Source organism: Manis pentadactyla, chromosome 1 (assembly GCF_030020395.1).
Source record: "Manis pentadactyla isolate mManPen7 chromosome 1, mManPen7.hap1, whole genome shotgun sequence".
Classification (NCBI taxonomy): domain Eukaryota; kingdom Metazoa; phylum Chordata; class Mammalia; order Pholidota; family Manidae; genus Manis; species Manis pentadactyla.
Genome location: NC_080019.1, coordinates 185,565,319 through 185,584,183, shown reverse-complemented (window position 1 = coordinate 185,584,183; position 18,865 = coordinate 185,565,319). Strand labels below are relative to the sequence as shown.

Below are 18,865 nucleotides of genomic sequence, written 5' to 3'. Positions count from 1 at the left end.
AAGGGGCCATCAAAACACCTAAGAGGACAGACACTGGGGACTTCACCAAGCTTCCTGTGACAGGGCGTCCGTCTTGCTGCGGGTGGGCACCGACACGTGCCTCCCCTGAGCCACATTCTACCTGGTTTCCAGTTTGTGAGAAAGGAGACCTAGAGGGCTCAGTAACCTCTAATAACCAGGCACTGTTGACAATCTACCAAAAAAGAACTCAGGAATTGTACATGATCCAGTTAGTTTGACTTTGAACCTTTAGTTATACCTTTAAGTATTTTCAGAAATGATTAGGGAACTCTGAGCAGAAACTGAGTTGAGTTATCACAAGTAGTTAATACCAACAGGAAAGGGCCTGGGAAATTTGGGGTTACCTTTATGTTACTGAGCAGGCCTACCACCGCACCACGCCATTCCCAGTAAATGTGTGGAAGTCATGGCACCAGGACTTCTTGAGCTCAGTTAAATACCACAATTCAGTTTTGTAAACATCAATCTTAAAGCACTTTGTTTTAATCTTTATTCTCTTGCTGATTTTAAAGGTAACAATGACTTATACACTCTTATAGAAAATTGGAAAACTGAAAATTCCCCCAGAGTCTCATCCTGAGATGACAACTACTCTCTTTGGCAAATATTACTCCAGATTTTTTGGGGCATATATTAGTAAGTAAACAGGATCAAGTAGAATTCTAGTACTATATAATACATGCTATTCTGCTCTTGTTCAAGTTTTGAAATGCTTCTGACAAGTAATTCAACTACCAGTTTCACCCGAGAGCTTAATGCTTTAGTTTTCAGAGATTCCACCATACAGTGGGTGGATAACCTCTAAGATTTTCTTACTATTCAATATTAAATATTGTTCAAAGTATTCAAAGGGAAATAAAGTTAAAAAAAAAAGGAAATGAAGAATAATGAATTTGATACAGAGGAGAAAACAATGCAAACAATCATTTCTTATCAAAATAAAAAATCCTAAATTCCGATTTCAGCAAGTATCATAAAATGGCTTTGGAATTTGGGTTTAGGAAATAACCATCTGTTTACCATCAACAATACCCAGAAAAGCAGGTCTACCATTCTCTCCAGAGAAAGCAAGTAGGCAGCCATGCAGAACTCCATCCTTCCTGCTGAGTGACGGGAAGTGGTAACAGGAGCTGGTGTGTGTGGCAGAGCTGTCCCCTGGGGGTTGGGGGCCAACAGGGGACATGGAGCAGATTTCAGCTTTGACAACCAGTAAAGGACAACTTTGATTCAATTTTCCACAGCTTTGTTTGTAATACTTTCAAAACATCTTCCATCTATTGAATTGGAGAAATATTTTAAATTACAAATATGATTAAAATTATACGTAATTATGGTTAAAATATACATCATTAAAAAAATTTCTGAGAATATTAAACATTACACATAGATATTCAGTGTTTATGTAATGAGATTAAAGGCATAAACTAAGACTTATTTAAATAAAACACAACCATATTAACAGTAGTTCTCAACCTCTAATCTGTAGCTCTTTTATACATTCGTCACCATCTTACTTATCTGGCCATGAGATGTTAACATTAAAAAATAAGGCTGTTTATACCATGAGAACTGAATCAAATGAAATATGAATTTGATTCAAAGACATATTTCTAGTTAAACAGTTTTAGAATAAATACTGCTTTCATTTTGGCAAGAAATGTCTTCCTTATTATTTTCCTGATAAAGCTTTAGTTTAAATTATACTCTGATTCCCAAAAAGTCAACTTTAACAACAGAAATAAAGCACTCTCTTGTTTTATGTGGAAGTGCTAAGATCAACACAGACGCATTGTGAGGATTCCTTGCAGAGGAGCACCTGTTCACTAACAGGAAGTGGTTCATACAAATGTACTAAAAGTACAGAACAAAATTACCTGCTCTAGAGATTTTTCTATTTCAGCTCTGCTTTCCAGATTAAAAAGCTCTTTATCTTCTGACACAATCTGCTTTCCAGAGGACCCTAAACTGTAACTGAAGGAAAGTAGAGGACAGGGTTAATACACGAAAAGGGCACAAATGTTAAATTTATGTTACTTAATAATAGTAAAACTCTGGGAATATTACAGTAGGTATTAGTACCAAGTAAACACAAAATAACAATTTTTATTAAAAGCAACTTACATAGGAAGCTGTACTACATAAAATCACTTCTCCCCTTCACAGCCTTGTCCAGGTATGCCTATAAATTCCCAAAATACAGTACTTCCTGATGGGAACAAACTTACTCTTTAGTAAGCTGAGTGGCGAAACATAAATGCTCGTAATTCAAAATTCCATTTTAAACTTCAAAAAGCCATTTTTTTTGGTTTATATAACTTTGGGGATCATGTGTACTGTCAAATTTAACTTAATTTGTGGAGCCAACTCTTGATTACCCAGGGCAACTTAAAGAGTTATCCTCCCAGTTATGTTTTGCTTGACTCTCTGGACTTAGGAGATGCTGTGGTTTAGAAAATAATGAATAGCAGAAAAATTGGCCAGGCAACTGGAAGAAAACATGTCCACCACTGGACTGTTAAATAAACCAAATACATCTGTACAGTCAGGAAGAAAGTGCTGGAAGAAAGTACGGTCAGGAAGAAAGAAAGAAATCAAAAGGAAACTTGATTCATTTGCATTACTTTAGAAGTCTTTTATCATCCGCAGCAACTTCAGTGTGTCACTTCTTTTGTCAAATAAGAACAGTCTTCTCTTGGAAGTTCTATTGACTATATTTCTAAAAAAGGGCAAGGCAGGCAAAACTGCAGAGGGTTAACATTCTTTTTTAAGAAAAATGAGATGAGGTAGAAAAATTAAATGGCATTAAGTAATTTATAAAATTGCAAATAAACAGTACAAAGGAACCACTTCTAGAACCAGCCAGGTTCCTTGGCATAAAAATACTGCTTCAAGAGTAACTTCTATCCTAAATTTTAAAATACCTTCAATACTAAGGGCTCCCAGGGCAAAAATCTGCCGCACATTTCTTTGGGCAGATGTGGGTCACTTATGAAAGTGCTGTGCCAACCCTGGGATTGAGAGCTCATGTCTTCGGCACTTGCTCGCTCCCTCACTGGGTTTTCACAAGTCTGGTAAAACTCTCACAGACATTAAGGGAGCCCCGCTTGGGCCTGAGTCCCCTACCCATATGTTAAAACCAAAAGAGACCTGGTATCTCTCCACACAGACCTACATGCTTTACAATGAGCAGCACTTGCTGTACACTATCACGTAAAAGCTGAGAAAGGCAGAGAGTTCAACATTTTGATGTAAACCTGTCCAGTTTCAAAGAAGGTGGCAAACTGCAGTTACCAAAGAATAATCAGACGAGAAGTAATAATGATAAGAAAAAGCACTGTTTTAAATTTTTAAAAATCTAAGCAATTACACAGGAATGACAAACATCAAGTAATAAAAGTGTAGCACTTTCTTTTCTTCTTAAATTGTTCTTTGTTCCTGAAATATAAGGTTTCTTAGGCACTTTAAAGTGTTGAAAGTTATCTCTTTTCCAGGAGAATGAAAATATACCGAGGTCAACTGATTTACTTAATTTTGGGTTTTCTATTAAAAAAGGCTAATGAACTGGAGGCCGCTAAGATACCTGAAATTCTGTATCTGACATTTGTCATCAGCCCCTAAATCACCTTGTTTCCTGATATTTACCTTTTAGAAATCTTGGAGAGTGAAGGCACTTCCTTGCATCTCTCATTAAAAAGCAGATGATTCTGTACTGCACTCAAGGAAACAGTTAGACTTCATATTTCTACTTCTCCTGAACACCAAAGGGACTTCTTTCCTAACCAGTTTTGAAATCCCTATTTTTTCATGAAGTGGCTAAAAACTGTAGGAGATGGGAGGGAATAAAATGGACAATACATACTGATTCACACAATTGCTTAAAGAAAATCCTATTAAACTAAATTCAATTTTTAAGATCAACTGAGCATATTTATACTATGAAAAATATTCTCATGGTGTTTGCTCCTTGAAATTTAGAATGTGTGCTTTTCCCAATAGCAAATAAATCAGGTCAAAACAAAAACATCATTCTGGCTTTATTGTCAGAAATTATTATTTTGACCAAACAATATTGATCTAGTTCTGATGTTTTCACACCAGATTCTCCACAGAAAGCTTTCTGAGAAATCAGTTATGAGGTAAGCACTTATATCAAACTTGCCTTTCAATGGCTTCAACACTCAAGCAGAACAGGTCCCTCTTGTAGTCTAGGTGCGTGGGGGTGCATCTGTATACATAGCCAAGACTGAGGGAGCACCCGGTGCAGTACAGAGCCTCCAGAACGCTGCAGGAAAGAACCGCCATTGCTGAGCAAACAGAGCAGCAGGCTGTGCTGACAAACTCCCGCTGCTGACACCCATAGACACTCAACATTTAAGTCGCTATAATACAATTCTGTGACCTTACGAAGCTGTATGTATAAAGAAGGGGAAGAAAATGATAGCAAAATGTTTATATTCGGAATGTAAACAGTCACCTCCAGGCTACATCACCTTATGCACCTAGGGACAAGGGACACATACAAAAGCGACAAGAAGCAAGGATATCAAAGCGGTGTTTTTTTAGAGTATAAATCCTCAATTTGGTATCATGAAAAATTATCTAAAATTTGGAAGTAAGACAAAAAGATTCTACATGCCTTTTTAAGGTCCTAGTATCCAATAAGCCCACTAAGAATCACTAACACTCTGGGCAGAGGGTGGCAAATTTTTCTGTAATGATCCAGAGAACAAGTATCTTAGGTTTGATGGTGATACGGTGTATGCCACAATGATTCACATCTACAACTGTAGCACAGAAGCAGCCACAGACAAAACATAATGGAATAGATGCTGTCTGTATTGCAATAAAACTGTATTTATAAAAAAAGGTATGAGGGCCATAATTTTCTCTAGTGGAAGGTAAGATTGTTTGCTTATTACTATTGATTACGGCCCAGATTCTCTAGATGACTTATAGAATGAAAATTGTAAAAAAGTTACAAATAATTTTAGTCTGGTAGAGATGCAAATATTTTCTGCTTGTACAAAAGATAACCCCAAAGGTTGGGGCTTTACTGTCCCATAATTAGATTTGCCCACAGAGAATATCCTTTTCTGATCAGCTTGGCCACATTCTGCCTACCTCATTAAGAAGTTAAATAAATCTTTGATGTCTGCTCAGTGTGTATTTGTTTAGTTGTCTTTTTTTTTTTTAATTATGCTTTAGCATTAACTCTTCTATCAACCACAGATATGTGCCACATAGGCAATTCACAGATATTTTACTTAGTAATCCAATTTTTTGAGAGAACTGTTCTTTCATTCCAGTTACTTCTCAACTTAGGTTTCTGCATCTTTCAATATACTCTCCCCACCTGATGTGCCAATTCATATCTTCTTTAACCTTGGAATACAGTGTCTCCCAAATGACTTGTCAAATTAATCCTCCCAAATCTACCATTCTATAAATATCTATATTAAAATTATAGTCCTAACATATAGCAAGTTGATAGATAACTGAGGATTTAAATCTAATAATGCTCACAATAATGTAATATACACCACAAAAGACAGTTATTATCTCAAAAGGATTGTAATTCCTATTGGTATATGAGCCACTGTAGTAACTAAATAGCTACCCCTGCTATCAAGCAAAATGGAGTCTACCAAGACTCAAACAAAGCTTTACAGATGGCATTACTGTTTACCCAGAGACACTGTGCAACATTTTTAGCTACTGCCGCAACATATGGAACAAAGAGCAAAACGGATCACTGCCTGATCAACTGCAAGCTCTTGCTGGTGATATGTTAGCTGGGTAATATGCAATCGACCATTTATTGGCCTCTAGGGGCTTTTATAAGCGTCTGTATGCTTTACATAAAAATATAAAAGCATCCTAGTAACCCCAGAGGGAATCCTATCCACACTACCCACAGTGAACAGGAAATCTCCATACCACGCATCAAACCTCATAACCATATACAATCACCAACACTGTGAACTAACATCTAATGCGAGTATCATCAGCCAAGAAGGATCCTTAGATAAACCTAAAATAGAAAATACAAACATCAAAACAACAAACAATCCCATTAAAACATAAGCAGAGGACCTGAACATTTTTCCAAAGAAGACATAGAGATAACCAACAGGCACATGAAAAGATGCACCACATCGCTAATCAAGAGGAAATGCTAATCAAAACCACAACGAGGTATCACCTCACACCAGTAAGAATGGCCATATCCAAAAGAGAAGAAATAACAAATGTTGGCAAGGATGTGAAGAAACGGGAATCCTCCTATACTGTTGATGGGAATGTAAATTGGTGCAGCAACTGTGGAAAGCAGTATGGAGGTTCCTCAAAAAAACTAAAAATAGAAATACCATGTGACCCAGCAATTCCACTTCTGGGAATTTACCCAAAGAAAACAAAATCACTAGTTCAAAAAGACATATGCACACCTATGTTCACTGCAGCAGTACTTACAGAGCCAAGATATGGAAGCAACCTAAGTGCTCCTCAATATGGGACCAGATGAAGAAGATGCGGTCCCTGTACACAATGGAATACTAACCATAACAAAAGGAAATCCTACCTATCATGACGACATGGAAGGACCTAGAAGCTATCACCCTAAGCAAAATAAGTCAGACAGAGAAAGACAAATACCATACGACTTCACTTATATATAGAATCTAAAAACACAAAACAAACAAAAAAAGAAATAGACTGACATAAATACTGACATAAATGCTGACAATAAACTGGTGGTTACCATAGGGAAGGGGGTTGGGTGAAATAGGTGAAGGGGATAAAGAAATACAAACTTCAAATTATAAAATGAATTAGTCACAGGATTAGAAGTACATCATAGAGAATATAACAAATAATACTATATTATCTTGGAATAGTAACAGGGGTTAAGTACACCTACTGTGGCAAACATTAAGTAATGTATATAGTTATCAAATCACTATGTTGTACATCTGAAACCAATATAATACTGTATATTAACTGTATTCCAATAAATAAATAAAATACAAAATACAGTGATCAATGGAGAAGACTGTTTTATTCTGAATTATCAAAATCACACACACCACCATTGAAGGGCACACACAAACCCATCCACACTTCCAGAGTAATCCTGAGGAGCAATGCAGAGATGTTCCCACTCTTACTGCAACGTCTTTCTGCCTTCACAGTTGGCAAGAAATTGGCCAGAATCTACCCTTACCACTGAACAGCAGTATTGAGAAAGTAGGGCCAGAGCCCTGAGGTGATGTCAGTCAAGGAACAAAGGAGCTTGCAAGAACCTTAACAAATGACAGATGAATAGAGCAAACAGCTGCTTGAGCAGCACATTGCTAAAGCACACTGGTGCTTGCTGACCAGCTGCCGAAGGGCACGGGCAGCACTGCAGTAGGATGGACCCACCAAAAAGCCCACGAGCATCCGAAAGCACTGTGGTATTTCCAAAGCTGTGGAACATGGGACCCCAGTGAAATTCAAGACAATGTAAGTGGTCTAAGCCATGGGTTCAGGTGATACAAAATAAAGTGCTAAATAAATAACATTGGCTCACGGATGAGAGTCAATTCCCTTTTTAATCCTGATGGTAAAAAGAAGAAAGTCTCAGTTTGGTGCTGGGAAGTGTTTAACATGAATCTCACAGTTGCAAATCTTGAAACAGTAAGAGAACAGACCCCAGGCTCAGACAGCCAGGCAACAGCATCTCAGCTAGACTCTAATAACATTTGCTTTCACTGTGATTATCTTCAGTTACCTTCTAGTTATGACAAGTGACATATTTCTGGCAATAATACAAAGATTACTTTTCAAGTAAATTTCAATAAAAATCCCGACTCAATTTAATAAAAAATATTAAGTACATGATGGCACAGCTGGTACGTGGACAGGGCAAAAGTAGTGAAGGTGACATCAAAATGACTAGAATTTGGAGGCAGAGAAGAATGAGTTGAAAAAAGTGAGAGATACAAGCAACATCCCAGTTCTTATTACTAATGAGTCCCCAGGCCTCACTTTCTTTATCTACAAAATGAGAAATAATCTAAGGCTAGATTTTCCAAATTTTAATCACCTGCTTGCCACCAACACAATTTTTGTCACATCCACATATTACCTGTGCTATTATGAGTTTAATCCTCTTAGAGTAATTTTTCAATTGAAATATACTTTATGTGAATAGGACACCCTACCATTATTAAAAATGAAAACCCAGTGTTTCTAAATACACATTAAAAAACATATCATTATTAATTTGTTTAGTTGTACATGTACCACCTAAAGGTAATTGACATACATCAGTGAGGCACTTTTTGGGCAAAAATTACAGAAGGCAGAGCTGCCCATTCAGCTTGCTGGGGAGAATACTTGAGGCAGCTGGGTGGCAGGTATGCCCAGATATTGATCCCTTCAACCTTCAGAGTGGCAGCACAGGGCCTGGGATTGCTGGAGCCCCATGATGGTCGCTTCGGGCCACAGGCAGTCTTGTCTATTTACTGCAATAGGCCACATGTATGTGTACCTGTGTGTACGTGGGCGCCATGACAGGAAAACGGTAGGTAGGTGGCACTGGTCTAAGGCACTCTGGCTCTGAGGTTTTATGATACAGATATTTTCTTTCTCTACTTTTCTTTTCAATTTCTGAGCACCAAGCCCAAAGACCCAAAAAGGGAGAGAGAAGAATGTGATTTTAGAAATTTAAAAATTATTCCACCTTCCAATATCTAAAGGAGACCACCATCACTCAAGATGGTACCTTAAAATGACTGATTTTATACTGATAGCAGGAAAAGAGCTCTATCCCAAGTAATCTTACTGGTAATGGTCTTTTTAAAGATTTTTATTTGAAAAATAAACATTTTCTCTACCATACATATTCACATAGATCTAGCCTTACTCACCAACCATGTTCATTCTTACGTTTGGATAATATTTGTTCCTTATTCACAGAAACATTACAGGAAACACCTAGAAAGAAGTAAAAATAATTTATTAGTATGGTTTGTTATAATACACATGCAGACATTTAGCAAACTTCTAATTCAACTTTTATTTTAGAACTCAGAGGGCCCAAAGTCACACATACAGGATGGTTCAAAACTAAATGTTCAGGAGTCTTCTGGAAAAAGAGGGCAGAATAAGAGTAATTTCCTTCTCTTCTCTGAAAACAAAATGAGTACAATTAGAGGGGAAATTCAATCAACAGGAAAACTTGGAGCAATTAGAACTTCAAATCACAGACTATTGAGAAACCTGTTAGGTTCTGTAAATTTGGGATTAAAACCAAGCGACATGCTAAAAGCCAACGCATCCATCTCCAGATCTCAAATGCAGAGCTCTCAGGAGCCCAGCCAGAAATCTTTTATTTAGATCATGGCTTGGAGAGGGTAACAGCTGGACCCCAGAAGCAGCAGGAAGCGTTCCGGGAGGATCCAGGTCCAGAGCTCACTGCAGGAGGGGATGAGGGTGGAGGGAGATGGAGGACGACATCAGACCTAAAGTGGCCAAAACAGGCCCGACTTCACCTCCTTCCACAGTCCACCTTCACTTGGTAAATCCCACCTCCAACTACCAGTTGCTCAAATCAGGAACTGGGGTGTCATCCTTGATTCTTTGTCTCCTCATGCTGCTCCCCCCGCCATATCCACTTCACTGGCAAGTTCTGTCAATTCTACCTCACAAGTCTCACTCCCGCCCCCAAAACACCACCACCTCCTCTTGCCTGGGCTACTGCACTAGCTCCCGACTGGCCTGTGCTTCCAGGCTTATTCTTCCCTTCAGTGCTTTTCCCAAAGAAAAATCTGGGTCATATCCCACCTCTGCTTAAACACCTCACTCACTAGAATAGATTCTGATTCCATAGAACAGCCTACAAGGCCCTCAATTTTCTGGTCCCTTCCTTCCTCCCTTTTATTAATCCTCTTCTTTATTCTACTCTTCAGCCACACTATCCTCAAGGCCTTTGTACTAGCTGCTCCCTGTGCCTGGAAAAAGCAAAGAGCACAACCCCAGACCCGCAATACAGCCAAGCTACTTCCCATGTATAGACACAACAGAAAGACATTTTCTAACACTCAAACTTACTGTTTTCTTGGGGATGGAGGAGACCACTGATTACGATTAATCAGATAAGCAACTCAAAAGTGAGAAAGCTATTTAAAAACTTTCATTATAGTAACAGTCAAGGAGTTGAGAAGTGAGTTCATATAAACATTACATGAAGGCTCAATGAGAGGAGTAGAGAGATAGGATTAAAGATGTTGGCATGAGAGGTGAGACAGAGACCTCCTCCTAAAACCATATATAATATGAAAATATAATAAACTAATCCTGAAAGAGCAACAGGAAAGAAGGCTGCGCCAGACTGTATAAACCTAGAGGAAAGGACAGACCTCACAGAACAGGGTAATGTACCAAAGCCGTGACTCAGCGGGACCCAAGCCTTTCCACCACCCCAGCTCACAGGCGGAAGAGAAACAGAGCGGGGAGGGAGTGGAAGCCTGGGACTGCTGAACACCTAGCCCAGGAGAACTCCTCTGGGAGCACAAACCTACATTGCATGGTGCTCTGATGATTAGGGGGGTTGGAAAGCTAAGACAGGCAGAATACCTGGAGAGACTAAGATTCCAGCTGCTTGTGGAAAACAAGGATTCATATCTGGCTGATCTGGAGACTTCCTAAAAGTGAGAGGGCTGCTAAAGTGCAAGGATTGCACAGAGCTTACTGCTCAGGAGAAAGGACAGGTAGACAAAATTGTCCAGGTGCACTCTGCCCAGCAGGTTGGGAACTTTCACGATCTTCAGGCACTCCATCCCTCTGGCTGGCTACGCAGCTCCAAGAACCCCCACCATGATACGCAGCCTGCTGAGCCTTCCTCCCAGGCAGCCCGCACCTGGCTTGCAAACCAGCCAACCCTACCCTGGCATCAGGCCAGCCAGAGGGAAGCCCCCACTTACAGCAGCTACAAACACAAAGCATAGAGGCTTACACCTGTGTGCTCAGCCCACTGGTTCTGGCGGTGGAGACAGGCATAGCAGCTGGGAAGCAGGAAACAGATCTTTCCTCCCCCCAGGCACCAGCACCACTCCCCTGCAATCCCTGACTTCGCTCCAGAGGCCAAGCAGCTCCAGAGAGTAGAGCTTCTGGGTACTAGAGGGTGCACATACAAATAACAAATGTCAAAGGAACCTGGTTCAAAGTAAAATCTCAACACCAGAAAAAGGATTGAGTGAGACTGAGGTAATAAATCTTCCTGAAAGAGATTTCAAAATAAAACTCATAAACCTGCTCCTGGGGTACAGAAAAATATTCAAGAACTTGGGAACGAATTTAGGACGGAGATCCAATCGTTGAGGAACACAAATAGAGGGTATTAAAAGCAGATTAGATACAGTGAAGATGATAAATGAAATAGAAATTAGAGAAGAATACAAAGAAGCAGAAGAACAGAGAGAAAAAAGAATCTCTAGGAATGAAAGAATATTGAGAGAACTGTTTGATGAATCCAAATGAGACAATATTCGTATTATGGGGTACCAGAAGAAGAAGAGAGAGAAAAAGGGATAGAAAGTGTCTTTGAAGAGGTAATTGCTGAAAACTTCCCCAATCTAGGGAAGGAGATAGTCTCTCAGGCCATGGAGGTGCACAGATGTGTGAACACAAGGCACCCAAGGAGGACAACACCAAGACATACAATAATTAAAATGGCAAAGATCAAGGATAAGGACAGACTATTAAAAGCAGCCAGAGAGAGAAATAAGATAACATACAAAGAAAAAACCCATCAGGCTATCATCAGACTTCTCAGCAGAAAACTTACAGGCCAGAAGGGAGTGGCATGATATATTTAATGCCATGAAACAGAAGGGCCTCGAATGAAGAATACTCTATCCGGCAAGATTATCATTTAAATTTGAAGGAGGGATTAAACAATTTCCAGATAAGCAAAAGCTGAGAGAATTTACCTCCCACAAACCATTTCTACAGTGTATTTTGGAGAGACTGCTATAGATGGAAGTGCTCCTAAGGTTAAACAGCTGTCACCAGAGGTAATAAAAAGGGATAGACAAAGAGTACAGAATATGATACCTAATATATAAAGAATGGAGGAGAAAGGAGGCAAAAAAAAAAAAAAAAAAGGAATCTTTAGATTATGTTTGTAATAGCATACTAAGTGAGTTAAGTTACACTCTTAGATAGTAAGGAACTTACCCTTGAACCTTTGGTAACCACAGATCTAAAGCCTGCAATAGCAATAAGTACATACCTATCAATAATTACCCTAAATGTACATGGTCTGAATGCACCAATTAAAAGACATAGAGTCACTGAATGGATAAGAAAACAAGACCAATCTATATTCTGCCTATAAGAGACTCACTTCAAACCCAAAGACATACACACACTAAAAGTGAACAGATGGAAAAAAGATATTTCATGCAACTGATAGGGAGAAAAAAGCAGGAATTGCAGTACTGGTATCAGACAAAATAGACTTCAATACAAAGAAAGTCACAAGAGACAAAGAAGAACATTACATAATGAAAAAGGGGTCAATCCAACAAGAAGACATAATGACTATAAATATCTATGTACCCAACACAGGAGCACCTACATATGTGAAACAAATACTAACAGAATTAAAAGGGATAACAGAATTCAATGCATTCATTCTAGGAGACTTTAACATTCTACTCACACCAAAGGACAGATCAACCAGGCAGAAAGTAAGTAAGGAGACAGAGGCATTAAACAACACAATTGATGGACCTAACAGACATCTACAGAACTCTCAAACCAAAAGCAGCAGGATACACATTCTTCTCAAGTGCACATGGAACATTTTCAAGAATAGATCATATACTAGGCCACAAAAAGAGCCTCAGTAAATTCAAAAAGATTGAAGTTGTACCAACCAGCTTCTTAGACCACAAAGGTATGAAACTAGAAATAAATTACACACACACACAAAAAAAGCCCACAAACACATGGAGGCTTAACAACATGCTCCTAAATAACCAATGGCTCAATGACCAAATAAAAACAGAGATCAAGCAATATATGAAGACAAATGACAACAATAATTTAACACTGCAAAAATCTGTGGGACGCAGTTAAGGCCGTGCTAAGTGGGAAGTATATTGCAATACAGGCCTACCTCAGGAAAGAAAAACAATACCATATGAACAGTCTAAACTCACAATTAATGAAACTAGAAAAAGAAGAACAAATGAGGCCCAAAGCCAGTAGAAGGAGAGACATAATAAAGACTAGAGCAGAAATAAATAAAATTGAGAAGAATAAAACAATAGAAAGAATCAATGAAAGCAGGAGCTGGTTCTTCGAGAAAATAAACAAAATAGATAAACCCCTAGCCAGACTTATCAAGAAAAAAAAGAGTCTACACACATAAACAGAATCAGAAATGAGAAAGGAAAAATCACTATGGACACCACAGAAATACAAAGAATTATTAGAGAATACTATGAAAACTTATATGCTAACAAACTGCATAACCTAGAAGAAATGGACAACTTTCTAGAAAAATACAACCTTCCAAGGCTGACCCAGAAAGAAACAGAAAATCTGAACAGACCAATTACTAGCAACCACATTGAATTGGTAATCAAAAAACTACCTAAGATCAAAGTCCCCATACAAGATGGCTTCACCGCTGAATTTTATCAAACATTTAGTGAAGACCTAATACCCATTCTCTTTAAAGTTTTCCAAAAAGTAGAAGAGGAGGGAATACTTTCAAACTCATTCTATGAGGCCAGCATCACCCTAATATCAAAATCAGGCAAAGACACCACAAAAAAAGAAAATTAGACCAATGTCCCTGATGAACACAGATGCAAAAATACTCAACAAAATATTAGCAAACTGAATTTAAAAATACATTAAAAAGATCCTCCATCATGATCAAGTAGGATGTATTCCAGCGATGCAAGGATGGTACAATATTAAAAAATCCATCAGCATCATCCACCACATAAACAAAAAGAAGGACAAAAACCACATGATCATCTCCATAGATGCTAAAAAAGCATTTGACAAAATTCAACATCCATTCATGATAAAAACTCTCAACAAAATGGGTATAGAGGGCAAGTACCTCAACATAATAAAGGCCATATATGACAAACTCACAGCCAATCATACTTAACAGTGAGAAGCTGAAAGCTTTTTCCTTTAAGATCAGGAACGACACAAGGAAGCCCACTCTCCCCATTTTTGTTCAACATAGTTTTGGAGGTCCTCGCCACAGCAATTGGACAACACAAAGAAATAAAAGGCATCCAGATTGGTAAAGAAGTTAAACTGTCACTGTTTGCAGATGACATGATACTGTACATAAAAAACCCTAAAGAATCCACTCCAAAACTACTAGATCTAATATCTGAATTCAGCAAAGTTGCAGGATACAAAATTAATACACAGAAATCTGCTGCATTCCTATACACTAACAATGAACTAGCAGAAAAGAGAAATGAGGAAAACAATTCCATTCACAATTGCATCAAAAAGAATAAAATACCTAGGAATAAACCTAACCAAGGAAGTGAAAGACCTATACTCTGCAAACTACAAGACACTCTTAAGAGAAATTAAAGAGGACACTAACAAACGGAAATTCATCCCATGCTCTTGGCTAGGAAGAATTAATATTGTCAAAATGGCCATCCTGCCTAAAGCAATCTACAGATTCAATGCAATCCCTATCAAAATACCAACAGCATTTGTCAACAAACTAGAGAAAATAGTTCTAAAATTCATATGGAAACACAAAAAACCCCAAATAACCAAAGCAATCCTTAGAAGGAAGAATAAAGCTGGGGGGATTACCCTCCCCAACTTCAAGGTCTACTACAAAGTCACAGTAATCAGAACAATTTCGTACTGGCACAAGAACAGAACCATAGACCAATGGAGCAGACTAGAGAGCCCACATATAAACCCAAGCATATGTGGTCAATTAATATACAATAAAGGAGCCATGGACATACAATGGGGAAATGACAGCCTCTTCAACAACTGGTGTTGGCAAAACTGGACAGCTACATGCAAGAGAATGATACTGGATTATTGTCTATCCACCTACACAAAAGTAAACTCAAAACGGATCAAAGACCTGAATGTAAGTCATGAAACCATAAAACTCTTAGAAGACAACCAAGCAAAATCTCCTGAATATAAACATGAGCAACTCTGAATGCATCTCCTAGAGCAAGGGAAACAAAAGCAAAAATGAACACATGGGACTACATCAAATTAAAAAGCTTCTGTACTGCAAAAGACACCATCAACAGAACAAAAAGGCATCCTTCAGTATGGGAGAATATATTTGTAAATGACATATCTGACAAGGGGTTAATATCCAAAATATATAAAGAACTCACACACCTCAACACCCAAAAAGCAAATAACCTGATTAAAAAACGGGCAGAGGATACGAATAGACAATTCTCCAAAGAAATTTAGATGGCCAACAGGCACATGAAAAGATGCTCCGCATCACAAATTATCAGGGAAATGCAAATAAAAACCACAATGAGATATCACCTCACATCAGTTAGGATGGCCAGTATCAAAAAGACTAAGAACAGCAAATGCTGGCGAGGATGTGGAGAAAGGGGAACCCTCCTACACTGCTGGTGGGAATGTAAGCTAGTGCAACCATTGTGGAAAGCAATATGGAGGTTCCTCAAAAAACTAAAAATAGAAATACCATTTGATCCGGGAATTCGATTCCTAGGAATTTACCCAAAGAATATAATTCTCAGATTCAAAAAGACATATGCACCCCTATGTTTACTGCAGCACTATTTACAATAGCCAAGATATGGAAGCAACCTAAGTGTCCATCAGTAGATGAATGGATAAAGATGTGGTACATATACACAATGCAATATACAATTCAGCCATACGAAAGAAACAAATCCTACCATTTGCAACAACATGGATGGAGCTGGAGAATGTTATGCTCAGTGAAATAAACCAGGCGGAGAAAGACAAGTACCAGATGATTTCCCTCATCTGTGGAGTATAACAATGAAGCAAAACTGAAGGAATAAAACAGCAACAGACTCACAGACTCCAAGAAGGGACTAAGGGTTGCCAAGGGGGAGGTCAGGTGGGGAGGGAGGGAAAGGGGATTGATGGGTATTATGATTGGCACACATGGTGTGGGGGGGATCATGGGGAAGACAGTGTAGCACAGTGAAGGCAAATAGTGATTCTGTGGCATCTTACTATACTGCTGGGCAGTGACTGCAGTGGGGTATGGGGGGACACGATAACATGAGTGAATGTAGTAACCACATTATTTTTTCATGTGAAACCTTCATAAGAGTGTACATCAATAATACCTTAATAAAAAAGAAAAAAAGAAAAAAAATTAAAAAGACAAAAAGAAAGGCTCAGTGACCGTGCTATGGCAACAGAATGTAAATGTTATAAACCTTGACAAAGTACAAATAATTAAACTAACTCAAATTTGGTCAGGAGGGAGTGGAAGTTAATCAAAAAGTTTGTTCCTTTATCTTTCAGGAGGTGGGGTGGGGGAGATGATAAATTGAATTAAAAACTGGTATAGAAAAACTAACCAACAGAAGTGTTTTTACATACAAAACAAAGAAAAGAGCTTGTGGCAAAAGATAGACAAGATGCTGTAAAAACATAAAGCACAAGATTTAACATCAAACATTATTTCTTAAAAAACTGTAAACAAGGGAAACTCGTCTATTAAAAAAAAAAAAGCTTCTCCTACTGTATCAAAAATCTCAACCACAATACATGCTGTTGTAATTGTGGCAACACTGGAAACAGTCTAGACCTCTTTTAATAGGGACAGACTGGGGGAATTAACAGCATCTCCAAGACAGAAATTGCTCTAGTGGCATTTGCTACACATTCTGAGCACATGATGCATATGAACTCACTTAATCCTTCTAACTACCTGTGTATCTTTCCCATTTTACGGAGAAGGAAACTAAGTCACACAGAAACTACAAAGCTCGCCCAAGGATACAATTAAATGGCAGGCCAAGATTCAAACACAAGCAGTCCAGGGCTTCCACCACGAGGCTATATTGCCTCTCAGCAAGGGTACACCAAGCAGCTGCTAAAAATGTAAAGTATATCTATACAATAATTGGGAAAAGTATTCAGAATATGTATGTGGAATAAAAAAGGATGCTTAACAGTATAAATAATATAATCTCAAGTATCTTTTAAAAGTTTACATGTTTAAATGTGCTCATATGTACATGGGGCATATCTGGAAGTGTAACTGAGAATAAAACATTTAATTCTGCTGCTATGACAGTGTCAGGCACAGGTGGATAAATTCTTTTTACTTTTACACCCTTCTGCACTGTTTGACTTCAAAAGGTGCAAAGTGTTAATCCCAATGAATTACTATGGGAACTGTATGTTCTTAGGCTTCTGTTTAAAAAGTGAAAGAGACTCAGCAATTGTTATTAATAAACTAATGTATTTTTTGGAAAACAGCAGGTCCCAGAAAGTTCCAAGTAACTAGTGGACACTGGTGTCCTCCTTTCTTCCCAATATTATGTCCCAAGAAGGAAAACATTCCACATACATCAATAAATCTGTGAATTTCTGCCATCGAAATATTTACATTATTCAGAGCATAAACTTCATCTTGAAAACCTCAACTCCAAAAATGAATAGCTATTTTTACACCACTTCAGAAAAAAATACATGTGGACCACTCCCCTTAATAAATACTATGAATGCAACGATATGATGAACAGTGGAGAAACATACAGGTTACTGGTAGAGAGGCATGATTAAAAGCTAGAACTCCGGCCTTTTCTTGGCAATTTTGATGGGGTTATTGGTACTTCTATTGCAGATTTCCTTCCTTTTTAATTTTTTGGGCAGCATCGTATTCTGCCAGCTATGGTTGAAATACTTCAGACTGCTAAGGCAGCCACTGATACAACAAAAGCTTGGAGAAATCAATCCTGACATCCCCCTGCAGAAAGCAAGTAGCTGAAAACCTGAATTTTCTAAATAAACCATTAACAATGTTATTTACCAATTAACAGCCCACTAACTTCTGTGGGAAGTAATAGAGGGGCTACACCCTAAATGCTTACAATTTAGTCGCTTATTTTTTACTGAGTAGTGCTCACAACGATGCTGATTCAACTGCTGAAGTGGGGAACTCCAGAAAAGGACCCGTCACTCATGAGCCCAAGATACAGTGGTGGCCCTACTCCCCTTTTCCCGAGACAGCTCACCCGCTCGGATTTTTCTGCTTTTAAAGACCCTAGGCAGCCCCCAAGCATCCCGTCCCCCGTATGCCCGCGGGTCGCCCAGGTGCGTCACCCCAGGGGAGAAGGCGTCCCAAACCCCCAGGCCCGGCAACTGACAGCGCAGCAAGATGCAGTTGGTGTCCTCCTGGCTCGTCACCCAGCTCAGTGAGTCGCCCAGGGGCCGCCGGCAGCCGGAGCACAGAAACACCAGCGGCCTGTCCTCCTCAGCCGGCTCAGCAGCCTCTTCGCGCCGCATCCTTTCCGGGCAGGCCACCGACACGTCCCCGCCCACGGAGCTCCACGTGCTCGCCCACTTCTGCAGTAGCTGGTGGCGGCTCGAGCCTTCCGAGAGCGGCTTGCCCAACAGCGAGGAGTCGCTCCGCTTGCCCTTGTCGCCACACGCAGAGATAGCAGAGGAACAGCGTTGGCCACAATCTGAACACCGCGCACCCGCCATTGCTTACAAATGGCCCGGTCCGCTAAGCGCCACGGGAAATACGTCCTTCCGCCTGCGCAGAGAGGAGCCGAGGTCGGGGGAGGGGACC

At 39.2% G+C, this 18,865-nt stretch overlaps 1 protein-coding gene across 2 annotated transcripts; it reads right to left on the bottom strand.

Annotated features, from left to right (window-relative positions):
* Positions 1–497: 497 nt before the first annotated feature.
* Positions 498–18,805, bottom strand: LOC118909622 (protein Mis18-alpha-like). 2 transcript variants are annotated; one of them, XM_036880285.2, is made up of 5 exons: positions 18,438–18,805; positions 8,934–9,000; positions 4,181–4,303; positions 1,896–1,992; positions 498–1,295 (listed from the first exon to the last, which is right to left on the bottom strand). In XM_036880285.2, the coding sequence occupies exons 1-5, from the start codon at positions 18,775–18,777 to the stop codon at positions 1,215–1,217; spliced, it is 708 nt and encodes a 235-aa protein (XP_036736180.2). In that variant the 5' UTR covers positions 18,778–18,805; the 3' UTR covers positions 498–1,214. The 2 variants fall into 2 exon arrangements, with proteins under 2 accessions (XP_036736180.2, XP_057360110.1); XM_057504127.1 differs by lacking the exon at positions 4,181–4,303.
* Between the last annotated feature and the right edge of the window lie 60 nt (positions 18,806–18,865).

Excerpts from the sequence above, each read along its gene's own strand:
- LOC118909622 (XM_036880285.2), bottom strand. The coding sequence starts at position 18,777 with ATGGCGGGTGCGCGGTGTTCAGATTGTGGCCAACGCTGTTCCTCTGCT. Across the intron at positions 9,001-18,437 it reads CAACTGCATCTTGCTGCGCT|GTGTTTCCTGTAATGTTTCT; the intron begins GTCAGTTGCCGG and ends ACTTCTTTCTAG. Across the intron at positions 1,296-1,895 it reads TAGAAAAATCTCTAGAGCAG|ATGGAAGATGTTTTGAAAGT; the intron begins GTAATTTTGTTC and ends CCAATTCAATAG.